Consider the following 18,441-nt stretch of genomic DNA (forward strand, 5'->3'; position numbering starts at 1 on the left):
ACCTTTAATTCCAGTTCTAGGAGGCAGGAGCCCAAGGAACTCTGAGTTCAAAGCCACCCTGGTCTACAAAGTGAGTTCCAGGTAGTCAGGGCTACACAGAGAAACAGTGTCTTGAAAAACTTGGCAAAATTGAAATCTAAAATTTCTAAAATACTTTTATATATTGTTTATGTTTGTTCTAAAAGCTGTTCATCCTATAGTAATGGGTTTTATTATGAATTTTTTTTTTTTAAAGGTGGACTTTGCAAATCGGGAAAGCCAGCTGGCATTTTATCACTGCATGGAGAAGTCTGGTCAAGACATGAGAGACTTCTATGAAATGCTAACAGAGAGAAGGTGGGTGTTTTATTCAGTTTTGTGCTGGACCTCAGAACATGTGCACAGCAGGCCCGTGTTCTTCTCAGCCACCCCAGCCTTAGGTGTGTGCAGTGGACCTGCCAATATAGCTTGGGTTCTGATTTATGTATCCTGACATTTTGTTTTTCTTGTTTCCACTTCTGCTCTTCCCATCCCAAACACACTTTCAAATGTGTCATATAGAAAGCAAAGGTTTATTTTTACAAATCTGGTTTCACCAGGCAGTGGTGGTGCACGCCTTTAACCCCAGCACTTGGGAGGCAGAGGCAGGCGGATTTCTGAGTTCGAGGCCAGCCTGGTCTACAGAGTGAGTTCCAGGATAGCCAGGGCTACACAGAGAAACTCCGTCTCAAAAAAAAAGTCTGGTTTTTATGTAGTTGATGGTAGGTTGGGTTACCTTGTCTCTCTTTAGTCTCGGTCCTTACTGAGTGCCCTTGTATCAGGAAGATTTATGAAGTGTGACTTATAAATAGAGTAAGTCAGTTCATTTATAAACCTGTGATTTTGGTAGTGCAGAAATAAGTAATTCTTTCAGTCATGGTGATGTCATGTTTGATTTTTTTCTTGTGTTGATTAGATAAACTGTTGTTTATTTAAAGCAAGCTGTTGCAGACACTGATCTGTGATGGTCTCCTGGATTGTCAGTGCTGTTCCCCACTGACCCATGCACATCAAAGATTGTAGACACTTAAGGTCAAGAGCCCCTACCAGACTCCCCTCCTGCAGCCACAGTGGAGTTTGTTATATTGGAATACACAGCAGCTCTCTTCCAGGAATTTCTTAACTTGATATCCTGCTAAGTCACTGAACTCCCAATCTTCTAAGTGAAAACTGACCCCATGAATTGATCAGAATCCAAACTCAAAACACTGAAATTGCACAGTTCTTCAAGCTAGAGAGCCAGAGCGGGGGCTCTCTGTCCTAGGCCCACTGTCAGAGAAAGAGCAAGTGTGTGTGTGCACTGAAGCCATTGGCTATAGTTTCATTGGGTTTTGAGAGAGGGGCTTACATAGCCACACCTAGCCCCAGGCTTGTTTTATAGCTGAGGATAACCTTGAACTTGGTGTCTGTCTCTGTGTGAGCTGTGCCAGCAGGTCAGGTGTATGCCATTGCACCTGACTTAGGTGTGTTGGGGTCTAATGCAGCCTTACCCTTGCTTCTGTGCTAGCTAGCTGAGCTGCTCCCCGAGGCTGCTGTCATTACATCAGCTCTTGAAGTAATTCTACCTGAGTGTGAGGGCACGGTGTATGCTGGAGGCTGCACTTGGGGAATTAACAATTCTGTTTAATCTTCTCTGTGAACATCCACTATTTCCTGCAAAGCCATGCCTTGTGAGGGTTGGTGATGTGGTATAGGGGTTGGTTTTCTGTATTACTATTAAGACTCACTTGTTTGGTGAGTCTCTGGCTCAGGCTCTGTTCCTCAGTTCATCTCCGTGGTTATTCATCCCCACCTAATGGTCCTCACCTTTGCCTGTAGGAAGCAGAGGGCGGAGATTCCAGATGTCACTAGGCGTAGAACACATTCCTCACAGTCACGAACAAGGACCTTTCCTTCCTTTCCTAGAAGGTGAGGGGAAGTCTCCCCTCAGAGTGGGTGATGTCCGCTGGGAGGGATGCTCGAGTCCCATGATGCAGCTCAGGATGGCAGACCCTCTGACAGGCATGGAGCTTGTCCCGTACGAAGCTCTAGACTCTGCTTTTCACATCCTCACTGGGAGGCAGCTCCTTGGTTTGGTTTCATGGTGGTAACTGAAGGTTGGACAGCTTTTGGTGATTTGTTTGTGTCCCTGCTGCTGGGCCCTGAACTCAAGATTTTGTATCACTAGGCAAGCACATGACCACTGAGATGTGTCTACATCCGTCAATCAAGTTACTTGCTTCTGAGGTCACAGGATGGTGGCTGCCCAGGTTCCTATGTCAGTGCATTGAGCTTTACACTGCCCCAGAATGACTTCAGGATGAATTTACATCGTCAGATAGGGTCCCTAAAAATCCTAACGTTCTTGTTTGACATGCAAAGCGTCACCTTTTCAGTAGGATGAATTCCCTCCTTTCTGTAATAAGGCAAACAGCTTTGAGCTGGGATGGAGCCACCATGCTGACTGTGTTCCAGTGTTCTTCTTTGTTCCCTGCTGAAGTTACTGAGATTCATGGATGTGACAAAATAAATTGTTGATGGTGTGTGTTTGTGTGTGTGTGTGTGTGTGTGTGTGTGTGTAGAGGTGTATGTGTGTGTAGGGGTGTGTGTGTGTAGGGGTGTGTAGGAGTATGTGTGTAAGGGGATATGTGCACTTGAGCATGGATATCAAGGGCAGAAGTGATCCCCAGTTGTCGTCCCTTGGTGTCCCCTGTGGTTGGATGTGACTGTAGTTTTCTGTTCTGCTATGTTAGGTCAAGGATCAAACACGGGGGGGGGGCCTTCACTGTGCTAACCATGGACGTTTTACTCTAGCCCCAGGTGACTTTTTAAAATGTCTTGATACTGTGGGGGTTTTTTGTTGTTGTTGTTGTTGTTGTTGTTGTTGTTGTTGTTGATAGGAGTTTGTTTTGAGGGGGTTATGTTTTTTTGAGACCCTGTTTTGCCGTGTAGCCTTGGCTGGCATGGAGCTCACTATGTAGGCCAGGCTGGCGTTGAGCTAATAATTAATATATATCTGCCTGCCTTGGCCTCCTAAGTGCTGGAATTGAAAGCAAAAGGCGCTTGCCACCATGTCCAGTATGACTGGGTTTTTAAAACATGATTTAGGATTATATTTGTAATCCTAGTACTGAAGAGGTTGGGTCTAGAGGATCCTGAGTTCAAAGCTAGTGTGAGCTACAGAGCACCTCTGCCCCATGTTAAGAAGGAACACACAGAGCAGGGCATGTGATGCAGAGGGAGGGAGCATGCGTCCTTACCATCTGCCTCCGTGCAAAGTGTGGACTGAAAGACACGGATGTGACTCAAGAAAAGCTGTAATCAGTAAGGGGGGCGTGTCTGTCTTCCTTTGTATTAGACAGGATATAGTGTGTGTCTACTTTCACAGAGGAAAGTACTTTCTTATGCATTAAATTACTCTACTGTGCCTAGTAATCTCTCTCTCTCTCTCTCTCTCTCTCTCTCTCTCTCTCTTTCTCTCTTTGTGTGTGTGTGTGTGTGTGTGTGTGTGTGTGTGTGTGTAGACAGGGTTTCTCTGTGTAGCCCTGGCTGTCCTGGAACTCACTCTGTAGACCAGGCTGGCCTCGAACTCAGAAATCCGCCTGCCTCTGCCTCCCAAGTGCTGGGATTAAAGGGGTGCGCCACCACTGCCCGCTGTTTTGTTTTTTTCTCTCTCTCTCTCTCTCTCTCTCTCTTTTTTAAATATCTTACTTACTTTGTAACCCTCACTAGTCTGGAAGTTTCTATGTAGACAAACAGTCCTGCCTTTTCAGGGACCTGCCTTTCTCCTCCTGAGTGCTATGATCAAAGGTGTGCACCACCATATCCAGCCAAAGATAGGTTGTTTTAACTAATATTAGTATGTTACAGTTAGCCAGAACGTGCGTAAGAGCTGCAGAGAGTGGGGCTCAGAAGACCAAATCTGTGTAGTCCGTGGTGATACTTGATAATAGAATCAGCAAGCCTCGCCCACCCCAGACAGAACAGCTTACCAAGACTGGCTTTTTAGCTAGAGCGATTAGTTGATTGATTATTGATCGGTTGCTTGTTGGTAGTATTGAAGATCGAAGCTTATGGTTGGCAGTGGCATCTCCAGGTCTCATTGAGTTCGTTGGCTTTGAGCTCATTCTGTAGCCCAGGTTGGCTTTGAACCTGTGGTTCTCTCTGCCTCCAAGTAGCTGGGATGACAGGCCTACACCTCACACCTGAGAGGACTGTTGATATGTACCTCTGTAGTGTGGACTCGAGAAGTGACAAGTGGACGGATATTTACTTTCATTTATAACTGTGATTCTCATCACGTTCTCATGTAGCATAGGCCGACCTTGAACTTGTGATCTTTCTGCCTCACCTCCTGTGGTTACAGTGTGTACTACTATGCTTTGCTTTAAAACCTTAGATTTTTAGCTTTCAGGAATTTGGCACTTGGAAACATTTCTCACTTAAAATCCTCTAGGATGCTCAGGAAGATGGCTCAGCGGGTGTGACCCTTGCCTTGAAGGCCTGAGCTTGAGTTTGATCCCTGCAACCCAGATGAAGGGAGGACCGGGCCTGCAGAGTTGTCCTCAGACGTCACACACATCAGACACACAACACAGGAAGAGTTCTGGGTGAAGGAATCACTTGTCCCCCTTGTGAGCATGCTCAGTTTTACGTAGCGTCTGAGTGACTTTTGTTCTTAGTGCACTGGGTAGCGGCTGTAGGGAGTGTCTCAGAGCAGTCTTAATTTGTTAGCTGGCAATTTGAGGAAAAAAATTTTTTAAGTAAACAGATAAGTTGAAGCTGATTTTGTCTTTAATTCTTGTTTAAAAGATTTGTTTTATTTTTATGTGAACTGCATCATGTGAATGCCTGGTACCCACCTACGTCAGAATAGAGCACTGAATCCCCTAGAATTGGAATTATAGATGGTTACGAGCTGTCTTGTGGGTGGGTAGGCACTGAACCTAGGTTCTCTGAAAGAACAGTGCTTTAACTGCAGAGTCAGCTCTCTAGCCTGGAGCTAGTTAACTCAGTCTATCTAAAACGTTCTCAAAGGGCAGGGGAGATGGCTCAGTCACTAAAGCCCCTACTGTCCAAGCATGAGCACTGGAGCACAGATCCCCAGAACCCACATAAATGCCAGTGGCTGTGGTGCCTTGCTTGTAACTGTAGTCTCAGGAGGCAGAGAGGGATGACCAGAGCTAGCTTTTCAGCACACTCCGTGTCTGTTTGAGAGACACGACCTATGTCAGTGATAGGCCAAAGGCTTTAGAGGATGGCTCCCAACGTCAACCTCAGGCCTGCACTTGCATATATTCCATAGGGTGGGGGCAGAAAAAATACCGTTGTAACATAGAATCACTTGGGAGGCAGAGGCAGTCAAATCTCTGTTAGTTTGAGGCCAGTCTGGTTTACAAAGTGAGTTTCAGGACAGCCAGGGCCACACAGAGAAACCCTGTCTTAAAAAAACTAAACCACCACCAAAACCAACAACAAACATTGGGTTTTTTGGGACAGAATCTCATGTATAACCTAGGCTGGTCTGGAGTTTGCTTTGTGGACCAGGATGGCCTTCAACACCCAGAGATCTGCCTGCGAGTTCTTTTTTATTTTATGTGTGAGTGTTTTGCCTACATATTTGTGCACCAGGTATCTCTGGTGCCCAAGGAAGTCAGAAGGAGGCATCTGGTCCCCTGGAACTGGAGTTGTAGATGGTTGTGAGACATCCTGTGGTCTGGGAACTAATATGGGTCCTTTACAATAATAAGTGCTCTTCTAAGCCACCTCTCTCCAGCCCTGAGATGAAAAATTCTTCTTAAAAAACTTGATATAGCCGGGTGGTGATTGAAGGTGGCGCACGCCTTTAATCCCAACACTTGGGGATTTCTGAGTTCGAGGCCAGCCTGGTCTACAGAGTGAGTTCCAGGACAGCCAGGACTACACAGAGAAACCCTGTCTCGAAAAACAAAAACAGCCGGGCAGTGGTGGCGCACGCCTTTGATCCCAGCACTTGGGAGGCAGAGGCAGGCGGATCTCTGAGTTCAGGGCTAGCCTGGTCTACAGAGTTCCAGGACAGCCAGGGCTACACAGAGAAACCCTGTCTCGAAAAACCAAACCCCCCCCCAAAAAAAAAAAAAAAAAAAAAAAGAAAAACAACAAAAAAAACCCCTTGATATGATAACATTCATTTACTGGGTGCAGTGTAATAATCTATACATATATACAGTCTAGCCCAGTGAGGTAATGGTAGATCTGTTTACTGGGTGGGTGTGATAATGTACACAGTCTAGCACGGTGAGATAAAGGTAGGTAGCTGTGGGTCTCTTTAAATATGTGTCATTTATTTGTGATTATTGGTTATTTTGTATAACTGTGTCAGTGCTGGGAGTGTGGCTACTGTTTCCTTTAATCCCAGCACCCCAGAGGCAGAGGCAGGGGAATCTCTGTGACTTGGAAGCCAATCTGGCCTACAGAGTGAGTTGCAGGCCAGAGGTTACTGAAAAGCTGGCGTTTTACATTTGAATTTTGTTTAGGCCGCTGGCTTTGCTGGCTTTTAACTCCTCAGCGCTTTACTTGGCTTAGGAGCTACTGCTCGCCACCTGCGGCTGGCCAGGTGACTGAGTAATCGCTCGGGTTCCAGACATGCCTTGTTTAAGAGTTACACTGTGCACTTCGGCTGGCTGGAACTTGTACAGTTGAGCCAGGTCCTACGGGCTGTCCTCCTGCCTCTGTCCCTTGAGTGCTGGGGTTATGGAGGTGAGACTGCAAGTGATGAAAAGACAGAGGAACTAACACAATCTTTCTGATGTTTGACAGAGAGGAACGAAGAGGGTCCTATGACTACAGTCAAGATCGTACCTACTATGAAAATGCTCGCACTCCAGGTGCCTACCCTGAGGACTCCAGGAGGGACTACCCCGCTCGAGGGAGAGAGTTTTACTCTGAGTGGGAAACGTACCAGGGGGAGTACTATGAGTCCCGCTACTACGACGACCCCCGAGAGTACAGGGAGTACAGGACTGACCCTTATGAACAGGATATCCGGGAATACAGCTATCGGCAGCGAGAACGCGAGCGAGACCGGGAGAGGTTTGACTCCGACCGGGACCACGAGAGGAGGCCCATGGAGCGAAGTCAGAGCCCTGTGCACTTGCGCCGTCCGCAGAGTCCTGGGCTGTCTCCTGCACATTCAGAGAGGTTGCCGAGTGACTCAGAGAGACGGCTGTGCCGCCGGTCCTCAGAGCGGAGTGGGAGCTGCAGCTCCGTGTCCCCCCCACGGTACGAGAGACCGGAGAAGGCGCGGCTGGAGCGCTACACAAAAAATGAGAAGATAGATAAAGAACGAACTTTTGATCCTGAGAGGGTGGAGAGGGAGAGACGAATAATTCGCAAGGAAAAAGTAGAAAAGGACAAACCTGACAGGCAGAAACGGAAGGGAAAAGCTCAGTCCCCTAGTTCTCAGTCTTCTGAAACAGAGCAGGAGAATGACCGAGAGCAGAGCCCCGAGAAACCGCGGGCTTCTACCAAACTGAGCAGAGACAGGGCTGACAAGGAAGGGCCAGCCAAGAACCGCCTGGAGCTCGTGCCTTGTGTGGTTCTGACCCGAGTGAAGGAGAAAGAGGGCAAAGTCATCGACCACCCACTCCCAGAGAAGCTCAAAGCCCGGCTCGGCCACGACACTGCCAAGTCCTCAGCCCTGGACCAGAAATCCCAGGTCTCTCAGGGGGAGCCTGCCAAGTCGGAGTCCTCTAAGGTGGACTCCGCCAGAGGGAGAGCGCTGAGGGAAAAGGCCCTTTCGAGCCACGCAGAGGTCGTGGATAAGGAGGGCAGGCCTAAGCTCAGGAAACACCTCAAGCCAGAGCAGACTCCTGAGCTGAGCGCTGTGGACCTGGAGAAGCTAGAGGCGAGGAAGAGGCGCTTTGCAGATTCCAGCTTGAAAGTAGAAAAGCCCAAACCAGAAATCAAGAAAACCAGCCCTGAGACAGAGGATACTCGGGTACTTTTAAAGAAGCAGCCTGACACATCAAGAGACGGTGTTTTGCTGAGGGAAGGAGAGACTGAAAGAAAGCCTGTGAGAAAAGAAATCCTTAAAAGGGAATCAAAAAAAACTAAGCTGGAAAGACTTAATTCAGCTCTCAGCCCCAAAGACTGCCAGGAGCCTGCTGCTGTCTCTGCAGGGTCTGGCTCTCGGCCCAGCTCAGACGTACACGCAGGACTGGGAGAACCAATACATGGATCTGTGGAGACTCAAGAAGCCCAGCCCAAAAAAGCCATCCCCTCAAAACCTCAGCTCAAACAGCTGCAGCTCCTGGATACGCAAGGGCCTGAGAAAGAGGAAGTGAGGAAAAACTACTGCCGGCTTCGTGAGGAACCATCGGAGCACAAAGCAGGCCAGGAGAAGCCACAGGGAGTAAATGCTGAGGAAAAACTTGGCATTGACATTGATCACACGCAGAGCTACCGAAAACAGATGGAGCAGAGCCGCCGAAAGCAGCAGATGGAGATGGAGATAGCGAAGCCTGAGAAGCCCGGCAGTCCTAAAAAGGATGTGGATGAGTACGAAAGGCGCAGCCTCGTCCATGAGGTGGGCAAGCCCCCGCAGGACGTCACCGATGACTCCCCGCCCAGCAAGAAGCGGCGGACGGATCACGTGGATTTCGATACCTGTACCAAAAGAGAGAGGAATTACCGCAGTTCACGGCAGATCAGTGAGGACTCGGAAAGAACCAGCTGTTCTCCGAGTGTCCGCCATGGCTCCTTCCATGACGACGACGATCCCATTGGCTCCCCTAGGCTAATGTCAGTAAAAGGGTCCCCTAAAGTGGATGAAAAAGGCCTCCCCTATTCTAATGTAACAGTGAGAGAAGACCCATTAAAATGTCATCCTTACGATTCTGGCAAGAGAGAAGAGGCAGCAGACATGGCCACAGTAAAGCTGTCTGTCCTGAATTCTGAAGGTGAGTCACATCGCTGGGACCCTCAGGTGAAACAGGACCCCAGCCGCTTTGATGTCACTTTCCCAAACAGCGTAATTAAGAGAGACAGTCTACGAAAGAGGTCTGTGCGGGATCTGGAGCCTGGTGAGGTGCCCTCTGATTCTGATGAGGACGCCGAGCACAGGTCCCAGTCACCCAGAGCCTCCACCTTCTATGACAGCCCTCGGCTGTCTTTTTTATTGAGGGACAGAGACCAAAAACTACGTGAGCGAGATGAAAGACTCTCTAGTTCATTAGAAAGGAATAAGTTTTATTCTTTTGCACTGGATAAGACAATCACACCAGACACTAAGGCTTTGCTTGAAAGAGCCAAATCCCTCTCGTCATCCCGTGAAGAAAACTGGTCTTTCCTTGACTGGGACTCCCGGTTTGCTAATTTTCGAAACAACAAAGATAAAGAAAAGGTTGACTCGGCCCCAAGACCTATCCCTTCCTGGTACATGAAGAAGAAGAAAATCAGGACGGACTCAGAGGGGAAGCTGGATGATAAGAAGGATGAGCACAGGGAGGAGGAGCAGGAGAGGCAGGAGTTATTTGCCTCTCGGTTCTTACATAGCTCCATCTTTGAGCAAGATTCCAAGCGGCTGCAGCACCTTGAGAGGAAGAGCGAGGAGTCTGACTTCCCTTCCGGGAGGCTATATGGCAGGCAAGCATCTGAGGGTACAAACAGCACGAGTGACTCGGTCCAGGAGCCAGTCGTTCTGTTCCACAGCAGATTCATGGAGCTCACACGGATGCAGCAGAAGGAGAAGGAGAAGGACCAGAAGCCCAAAGAGGCTGAGAAGCAGGAGGATCCAGAGACTCATCCCACGACTCCAGAACCCGCCACTGAGGCTAAAGAGCTGGAACCAAAAGCCCCTGTTTCAGCTGGCCTTCCTGCCGTCACCGCTGTGACACCAGAACCAGCACCCTCCGCACCAGAGAAGGCTGAGGAAACGGCAGAGACTCCTTCGCTGGCAGGAGAGAAACCTGTGGAGCCCACTCCTGTCTTGGAAGAAACAAAGCTTGTGTCTGAGCCAACTTCTGTATCCGTGGAACAGTCCAAGCAGGTAGATGTACCCCCTGCAGGGGACAGCCATGACAGTGCTGCTGTGACACCTTCAGCTCCTCAAGAAAGTGCAACTACTGATGCTGTCCCTTGTGTGGATGCCGAGCCTCTGCCTTCCGCAACTACAGTTAACCCTGGAGAAAGCAGTGTAGACCCCAAAACCAGTAGTCCCCAGCCACTTTCAAAACTGACTCAGAGGCCTGAAGAAGCCGTAGAGCCTAGAGGGGAGCAGCCCAGTCCAGCTCCGAGCACCGAGCCCGACACCACTCAGAAGGCTGGAGTCGGGCCTGAAGCTCGGCCCCCAGCCTCTGAAGACATAGAAGCCAATCCTCCAGTCACCACAAAAGACAGGAAGACTACCAAAAGCAAGCGTTCCAAGACATCGGTCCAGGCAGCTGCAGCAAGCATCGTGGAGAAGCCTGTCACCAGGAAGAGCGAGAGGATAGACCGGGAAAAGCTGAAGCGGTCCAGCTCTCCTCGGGGAGAAGCACAGAAGCTGCTAGAACTGAAGATGGAGGCAGAGAAGATCACAAGGACTGCGGCTAAAAGCTCTGGGGGAGACACGGAACGCCCTGAGCCTAGCTTGCCTCTCAGCAGAACCAGGCGCCGGAACGTCAGGAGTGTTTATGCCACCATGGCTGACCACGACAGCCGCTCTCCAGCCAAAGAGCCCGTCGAGCAGCCCCGAGTGACCAGGAAGAGACTGGAGCGGGAGCTGCAGGAGGCCGTGCTAGCTCCCACCACTCCTCGGAGGGGAAGGCCTCCTAAAACCCGCCGGCGTGCTGAGGACGACGCTGAGCCTGAGAGAAAAGAGCCAGCAGAAACACCCAGGCCCACTGAGGGGTGGAGGTCTCCGAGGTCTCAGAAGTTGGCAGCTGCTGGCGGACCGCAAGGGAAAAGGGGGAGAAATGAGCAAAAAGCTGAGGCCGCCGAGGCCAGCGCCCAGGTGAGCACGAGGGAAGGTAACTCGAAGTCCAGGGGTGATAGAGAAGCAGCAAGTGAGCCAAAGCGAGACAGGAGAGACCCGAGCACAGACAAGAACGGACCCGACACCTTCCCAGTTGAGGTGGTGGAGAGAAAACCTCCTGAGAAAACCTACAAATCAAAGAGAGGCCGTGCTCGCAGCACCAGGTCGGGGATGGACAGGGCCGCACATCTGAGAAGCCTGGAGATGGCTGCTCGGGCAGCAGCGCAGGCAGCAGACAAGGAAGCCGGGCCTGTGACAGCCTCTCCTGAGAACAACGGGAAGGGAAGTGACGCCTCACCTCAGCTGGCAAACAACCCAGCTGATCCCGACAAGGAAGCAGAGAAGGAAAGCGTGTCTGCCTCCACCGTGTCCCCAGAAGCCACGCAGCTAGCCAAGCAGATGGAACTGGAGCAGGCTGTGGAGAACATTGCAAAGCTCACCGACCCCTCCACTGCTGCAGCTAGCAAGGGCTCAGCCGCGGGAGCGTCTGGAGAGCCTGCCACCGAGGATGGCCACAAGCCAGCACACCAGGCAAGCGAAACTGAGTTGGCTGCGGCCATTGGCTCCATCATCAGTGACAGCTCTGGAGAGCCAGAAAACTTGTCCACTTCTCCCTCTGTTCCCCCGGGGTCTCAGGCACATCTACAGGAAGGAGTGGAGTCGGGGCACCAAGAGGCCGTGTCAGGAATCTTGGAGACAGAGGCAGCAACACAGTCTTCTGCTCCACAGGTCAGTGCCTCAGACCCACCAGCAGGCTCTGCAGACACCAAGGAAGCCAGAGGAAACAGCAGTGACTCTGTACAGGAAGCCAAGGGTTCTAAAGTGGAAGTCACTCCTCCCCGGAAAGACAAAGGGCGCCAAAAGACCACACGATCACGCCGGAAGAGAAACGCCAACAGGAAAGTGGTCGCTGTCACAGAGACTCGAGTCTCTGAGGCTGAGCAGGCCCAGAGTGAGAGCCCTGCTGCTGCTGAGGTGGCAGCAGTACCCCCAGAAGCTCCCCAGGAAGAACAGCAGAGTGAGAAGCCTCACTCCCCTCCTGGAGAGTGCACTTCTGACCCAAGCAAGACCCCACCTGCTGAGAGTCTGTCTCAGGAAAACAGTGTTGAAGAAAAGACTCCATGCAAAACCCCTTCCCCTCCTGACCTGCCCCCCCTTTCACAGCCAACACTGGTGGATGATGAACCCCAAGCCAGGTTCAAGGTGCATTCAATCATCGAAAGTGATCCGGTGACCCCACCCAGTGACTCAAGCATACCTCCACCCACAATTCCTTTAGTGACCATAGCAAAGCTCCCACCTCCTGTCATTCCTGGGGGAGTCCCACATCAGAGTCCCCCTCCTAAGGTGACAGAGTGGATCACAAGACAGGAAGAGCCACGGGCTCAGTCCACCCCATCTCCGGCTCTTCCCCCGGACACAAAGGCATCTGATGTGGACACCAGCTCCAGTACACTGAGGAAGATCCTCATGGACCCCAAATACGTGTCCGCCACAGGACTTCCTTCCACAAGTGTCACCACAGCCATCGCAGAGCCCGTGAGTGCCCCTCCATGTGAACCTAAGCATCCTCCCTTAGAAGAAAAGTCACCAGCCGCAGTATCAAATGCTGACACACAAGCCTCAGAGGTTCCCGTAGCTGCCGACAAAGAGAAGGTGGCTCCAGTCATTGCCCCTAAAATCACATCTGTTATTAGCCGGATGCCCGTTAGTATTGACCTGGAGAACTCTCAGAAGATAACTTTGGCAAAGCCAGCTCCTCAGACCCTGACTGGCCTGGTGAGTGCCCTGACTGGTCTGGTGAATGTCTCTCTGGTTCCAGTGAATGCCTTAAAGGGCCCTGTGAAGGGCTCCGTAGCCACCCTGAAAGGTTTGGTGAGCACCCCTGCCGGGCCTGTGAATCTCCTAAAGGGGCCCGTGAATGTCCTCACCGGACCTGTCAATGTCCTGACCACTCCGGTGAGTGCCACAGTGGGCACGGTGAACGCTGGCCCTGGCGCCGCGACTGCTGCCTGCGGTGTGCCAGCTGCAACAGGCACGGCAGCCATGACGGGTGCAGGGTCTGCCCCAGCGGCGAAGGGCAAGCAGAGGGCAAGCAGCAGCGAGAACAGCCGCTTCCACCCTGGGTCCATGGCTGTGATTGATGACCGGCCAGCAGACACGGGCTCTGGCGCAGGGCTGCGTGTGAATACTTCAGAAGGGGTCGTGCTTCTGAGCTACTCGGGACAGAAGACAGAAGGCCCCCAGCGGATCAGTGCTAAGATCAGCCAGATCCCTCCGGCCAGTGCAATGGACATTGAGTTTCAGCAGTCAGTATCGAAGTCCCAGGTGAAAGCAGACTCCGTCACCCCAACCCAGTCTGCACCCAAAGGCCCTCAGACCCCTTCAGCCTTTGCAAACGTGGCTGCCCATTCTACCCTGGTACTGACTGCCCAGACATACAACGCCTCCCCTGTGATCTCCTCTGTGAAGACAGACCGGCCAGCCTTGGAGAAGCCTGAGCCCATTCACCTCTCAGTGTCCACGCCTGTCACCCAAGGTGGCACAGTGAAAGTTCTCACCCAGGGCATCAACACACCCCCGGTGCTGGTCCACAATCAGCTTGTCCTAACCCCAAGCATAGTCACCACTAACAAGAAACTTGCTGATCCTGTCACTCTGAAAATAGAGACCAAGGTCCTTCAGCCTGCTAACCTGGGGCCCACCCTCACCCCCCACCACCCCCCTCCCCTGCCCAGCAAACTGCCTACGGAAGTGAACCATGTTCCTTCTGGACCCAGCAACCCGGCAGATCGAACCATTGCCCACTTGGCAACCACAAAAGCAGATCCTCATTCTCCTCGGCCTGCTGGGCCTACACCAGGCCCGTTCCCAAGGGCCTGCCATCCAAGCAGTACGACCTCCACAGCACTTTCCACCAATGCCACTGTCATGCTGGCTGCAGGCATCCCGGTGCCACAGTTCATCTCCAGTCTCCACCCAGAGCAGTCTGTCATCATGCCCCCCCACAGCATCACTCAGACCGTGTCTCTCGGTCACCTGTCACAAGGTGAGGTGAGAATGAGCACCCCCACCTTGCCCAGCATCACCTACAGCATCCGGCCAGAGACACTGCACTCTCCTCGGGCCCCTCTGCAGCCCCAGCAGATAGAAGCGAGGGCCCCACAGCGTGTGGGCACGCCCCAGCCAGCTACAACTGGCGTGCCTGCTCTGGCCACACAGCACCCTCCTGAAGAAGAAGTTCACTATCATGTCCCCGTGGCTCGAGCTGCAGCCCCCGTGCAATCGGAAGTGCTGGTCATGCAGTCCGAGTACCGGTTGCACCCATACACTGTGCCCCGGGATGTGCGGATCATGGTGCATCCACATGTGACTGCTGTCAGTGAACAGCCCAGGGCCACTGAGGGGGTAGTGAAGGTGCCGCCAGCCAACAAGGCCCCCCAGCAACTGGTGAAAGAAGTGGTTAAGACTTCAGATGCCAAAGCAGTCCCTGCTCCAGCCCCTGCCCCTGCCCCTGCCCCTGTCCCTGCCCCTGTCCCTGTCCCTGTCCCAACTCCTGCCCCACCCCCTCATGGTGAAGCCCGCATTCTCACAGTCACCCCCAGCAGCCAGCTTCAGGGGCTGCCTCTGACCCCACCTGTGGTTGTAACCCACGGGGTACAGATTGTGCACTCCAGCGGTGAGCTCTTCCAAGAATATAGGTATGGTGACATCCGGACCTACCATGCCCCTGCTCAGCTCACACACACCCAGTTTCCTGTTGCCTCCTCCATCAACCTACCCCCCAGGACCAAGACTTCTGCACAGGTGAGGAAGCCAGGTTTCTTCCCTAGCTTTTGGGCACACACTTGGGAGTACTGTGGTTTAAAAAGACAGGCGGATCTCAAAAAATAAATAAATAAAATAAATTTTTAAAAAATTTGAGGGGCTGGAGAGACAGCTCAGTGGTTAAGAGCACTGACTGCTCTTCCAGAGGTCCTGAGTTCAATACCCAGCAATCACATGGTGGCTCACAGCCATCTGTAATGGGTCCTGATGCCCTCTTCTGGTGTGTCTGAAGACAGCTACGGTGTACTCAGATACATAAATAAATTTTAGAAAGACAGGTGGACTATCGCTATGCTTCAGTGGCTGAGGGCATATATGCTTAAGAGTGGTCCGGGAACCATCAAAAGTGGAAGGAGAACTCACTCCAGTTGTCCTCTGACCCCCACATGGGCACAGTGTCACACCTGTGTGTCCTCCATCATGCACTCATGCATGCAAACAGGAAAAATGTCAACCTTCCCCAAGGATGACAAGCTAGGCAGGAGGTGTGAAGAGTTTCGTAACCTCGTGGTGGGGAGTGGCTCAGGTCTTGGGTATAGGGCTATGCTGTGTGCACCGGCTCCTGCCTGCAGGGTCAGATGTATGTTAGGCGCTTCTTACTGAGGCGAGCCAGCTAGTTCCCTGGCCCATGAGATAGTGCTTGTCTCTGGGCCGTGGAGCTCTTGTTAGGGAGCAGGCAGGGCCTTCCGTGCAGCGGGTGCTGACTGTCCCTTTGTCTTCTTCCCAATTCCAGGGCCCCCCTGAAGGTGAGCCCTCACAGTCCACGCAGTCTGCACAGCCTGCCCCATCTCCGCAGTCCACGCAGCCTGCACAGCCTGCCACACCCTGCCAGCCCTCCCAACTCAACCAGCCTGCCCAGCCACCGAGTGGCAAGATTCCTCAGGTCTCCCAAGAAGCAAAGGGGACGCAGACAGGAGGGGTAGAGCAGACTCGTCTCCCAGCTATCCCCACAAACAGGCCATCTGAGCCACACGCTCAGGTTCAGAGGGCGCCGGTGGAAACAGCCCAGCCAGCCCACCCCTCCCCAGTGTCAGTCTCCATGAAGCCGGACCTTCCAAGCCCTCTCTCCTCTCAGGCTGCCCCAAAGCAGCCATTGTTTATCCCTGCAAACTCAGGCACAAGCACCCCACCCGGACTGGCTCTGCCTCATGTTGAAGCCCAGCCAGCCTCCAAACAAGACTCTTCTCCACACGTGACACCGCAGAGGCCTGTGGATATGGTACAGCTTCTGAAGGTAAGACGCAGAGGCGGCCCTTGACATGCTGACTTTGTTGTAGGTTTTAGTACAGCCCAGCAGGCTGCCGCAGGCCATGCTGGACATGCCGTGACCCTGTTTGTGCTCTGTTTATCCTGCTAAGCAGAAGTACCCCATCGTGTGGCAGGGCCTGCTGGCCCTCAAGAACGACACGGCTGCTGTGCAGCTCCACTTCGTCTCTGGCAACAATGTCCTGGCTCATCGGTCCCTGCCTCTCTCCGAAGGTGGTCCCCCCCTGAGGATCGCCCAGAGGATGCGACTAGAGGCCTCGCAGCTGGAAGGGGTTGCCAGGAGGATGACAGTAAGACTCGTGGGCCGGGTAAATGCCCGTGCAGTTCATGGGGAGGGAGGAGGAGCGAGTCGCCTCGGCAGCTGATCTCCTGCCTTAAAACAGCAGTGATGCTTTAGAAGCAAGCAATGAGACAAACTCTGCTGGAGTCTCTAGACCTCGCACACGCGCGGGCACACGCGTGTGTTGTGACACAGCCATCTTAGAGCACCTTAGCTAGGACACATGCTGTTTAGTCAGGAGATTGCTAACCGGTCACCTCTGCTCCAGGTGGAAACAGACTACTGCCTGTTGCTGGCCCTGCCCTGTGGCCGGGACCAGGAGGATGTGGTGAGTCAGACCGAGTCCCTCAAGGCTGCCTTCATCACTTACCTGCAGGCCAAGCAGGCAGCTGGGATTATCAACGTGCCCAACCCTGGCTCCAATCAGGTTGGTCCATTGTCCCATCCCTACCCCACAGGCAGGACCAGTTTAGGGCAGGAGGGCTGGTCTGCCAGGTGGTGTGGGTATTTCTAGTACTAACAGAGCACCCCAGAAGTTCCTGGAGGAGGTGGGCATGCGAGTAACATGGATAACGAATGGCCCAGTTGGCCATCCTGGAGACAGGAGCCTAGGGGTGATGTTGGCCTTGAAATGTAGAGCTGGTGACATGGCACCATGCTTGATGCCCTGCAGGGGCCTGTTAAGGCCTACCAGGTACAAGCATGGTGGCAAGGTCATGGAAGACAGTGGTTCCCACTTTTTCTCTCTCTCCTCCTCCAGCCCGCCTATGTGCTGCAGATCTTCCCACCCTGTGAGTTCTCCGAGAGCCACCTCTCCCGGCTGGCCCCTGACCTCCTTGCCAGCATCTCCAACATCTCTCCCCACCTCATGATTGTCATTGCCTCAGTGTGAGGCTCTGGATGCTCACCACCTCAGGGCATTTTCCTGAGGCTCTGCTGCAAAAAAATGAACATAGGACAGAACCGTGGACAACCCAGCCAGGCAGAGGGGAGACGGCTGAGGGGCAGACTGCCAGGCGCCACCAGCTGCCCCCGCCCTCACGCCCGCCCAGCTCTATGGATAGACCTCCTCTGGGGGTGGTGCTGCTTGTATGTTTACATGAAATTCTCGCCCAGGACAGACCACCGACCCATGGACTCACAGAAACCTTAGGGGCTGGGTTTCTCTCCTCACTTAGAGAAAAGGAACCGGGCCATGGGGTTCTTCTTCTGTTTTTGTTAAACAGATAGAACAGCCTTTGCACTAAATTAGTGACTCGCACAGTGAACACAGGCTGTGATGCTCTGGACGTGTGTGCGTGAGCATGCCGTGGACTCTCATGCAGGACTTGGGACTTGTGCGGAAGCCTGGGGGTCAAGGAACATTTCAGTGGGTTTTTGCCCCATCTCCTCCCCTTCCCCTGCTCATCGGACATGTCATCTTTCTTAATTCTCCTGCCGCCGCCACCACCACCTTCAACTCATTGGATGTACAGTTTACAGTTGAGTAAAAGCGAACAGAAGGATTTTCTTTCTTGGTCGGATGTGCAGAACTTGGGATGTGTATATATAAATATATAATATATATAAATATATATAATACTGACTTAAATCAAATTTCCCTGACATACATTTTTTTTAATCTGTGCCAAAAATGTGTTTTCAAAGAAAATCTTATTTTCATACTCAGACTTTGTACCGTCACTCATTTGTATAAGTGCACTTCGTTACTGCACGAGTCCTGCTCCTGCAGCACAGAAGTGTCACACAGCACCTGTACAAAAAACCTGGCCACTCCACCCCCTCTTCCTGTGACCCGGACCTCTCCCTCACTTCCTAACACTTATTAATTTATGAAACTGTTTTTCTCAGCGCAGTTTTGTTCTGTGTGTCCATTGGATTACAAAAACTTTATTAAAAAATACAAAACACCTCAAGTGTGAAGGTGGTTGTCACTCAGTAGGAGCCTTGGGGTTCTTGACTTGCACAGCAGATCCCACCCCACATCTGTGAACACGGACCCTTCTACCTCATCTCCCTCAGAGCCTCCCACCTTGTGCTCAGCCTACTGGGAAGGCACCTTTTCTCCTACTGTGAC

At 52.2% G+C, this 18,441-nt stretch overlaps 1 protein-coding gene across 2 annotated transcripts in view; it reads left to right on the top strand.

Moving 5' to 3' along the window:
* The window catches only part of Spen (spen family transcriptional repressor), a 72,055-nt gene extending 53,775 nt beyond the window's left edge, over positions 1-18,280 (top strand). Inside the window, exons 10-15 of one of the 2 annotated variants that reach the window (XM_034503595.2) lie at positions 236-336; positions 6,796-14,797; positions 15,552-16,052; positions 16,177-16,374; positions 16,633-16,791; positions 17,125-18,280. In XM_034503595.2, coding sequence (XP_034359486.1) covers positions 236-336; positions 6,796-14,797; positions 15,552-16,052; positions 16,177-16,374; positions 16,633-16,791; positions 17,125-17,256 — 9,093 coding nt within the window. In that variant the 3' untranslated portion in view covers positions 17,257-18,280. The remainder of the gene's footprint in view (positions 1-235; positions 337-6,795; positions 14,798-15,551; positions 16,053-16,176; positions 16,375-16,632; positions 16,792-17,124) is intronic. The other variant, XM_034503596.2, reaches the window with a different exon arrangement.
* The last annotated feature ends 161 nt before the right edge of the window (positions 18,281-18,441 follow it).

This window comes from Arvicanthis niloticus, chromosome 5 (genome assembly GCF_011762505.2).
Source record: "Arvicanthis niloticus isolate mArvNil1 chromosome 5, mArvNil1.pat.X, whole genome shotgun sequence".
Taxonomy (NCBI): Eukaryota; Metazoa; Chordata; class Mammalia; order Rodentia; family Muridae; genus Arvicanthis; species Arvicanthis niloticus.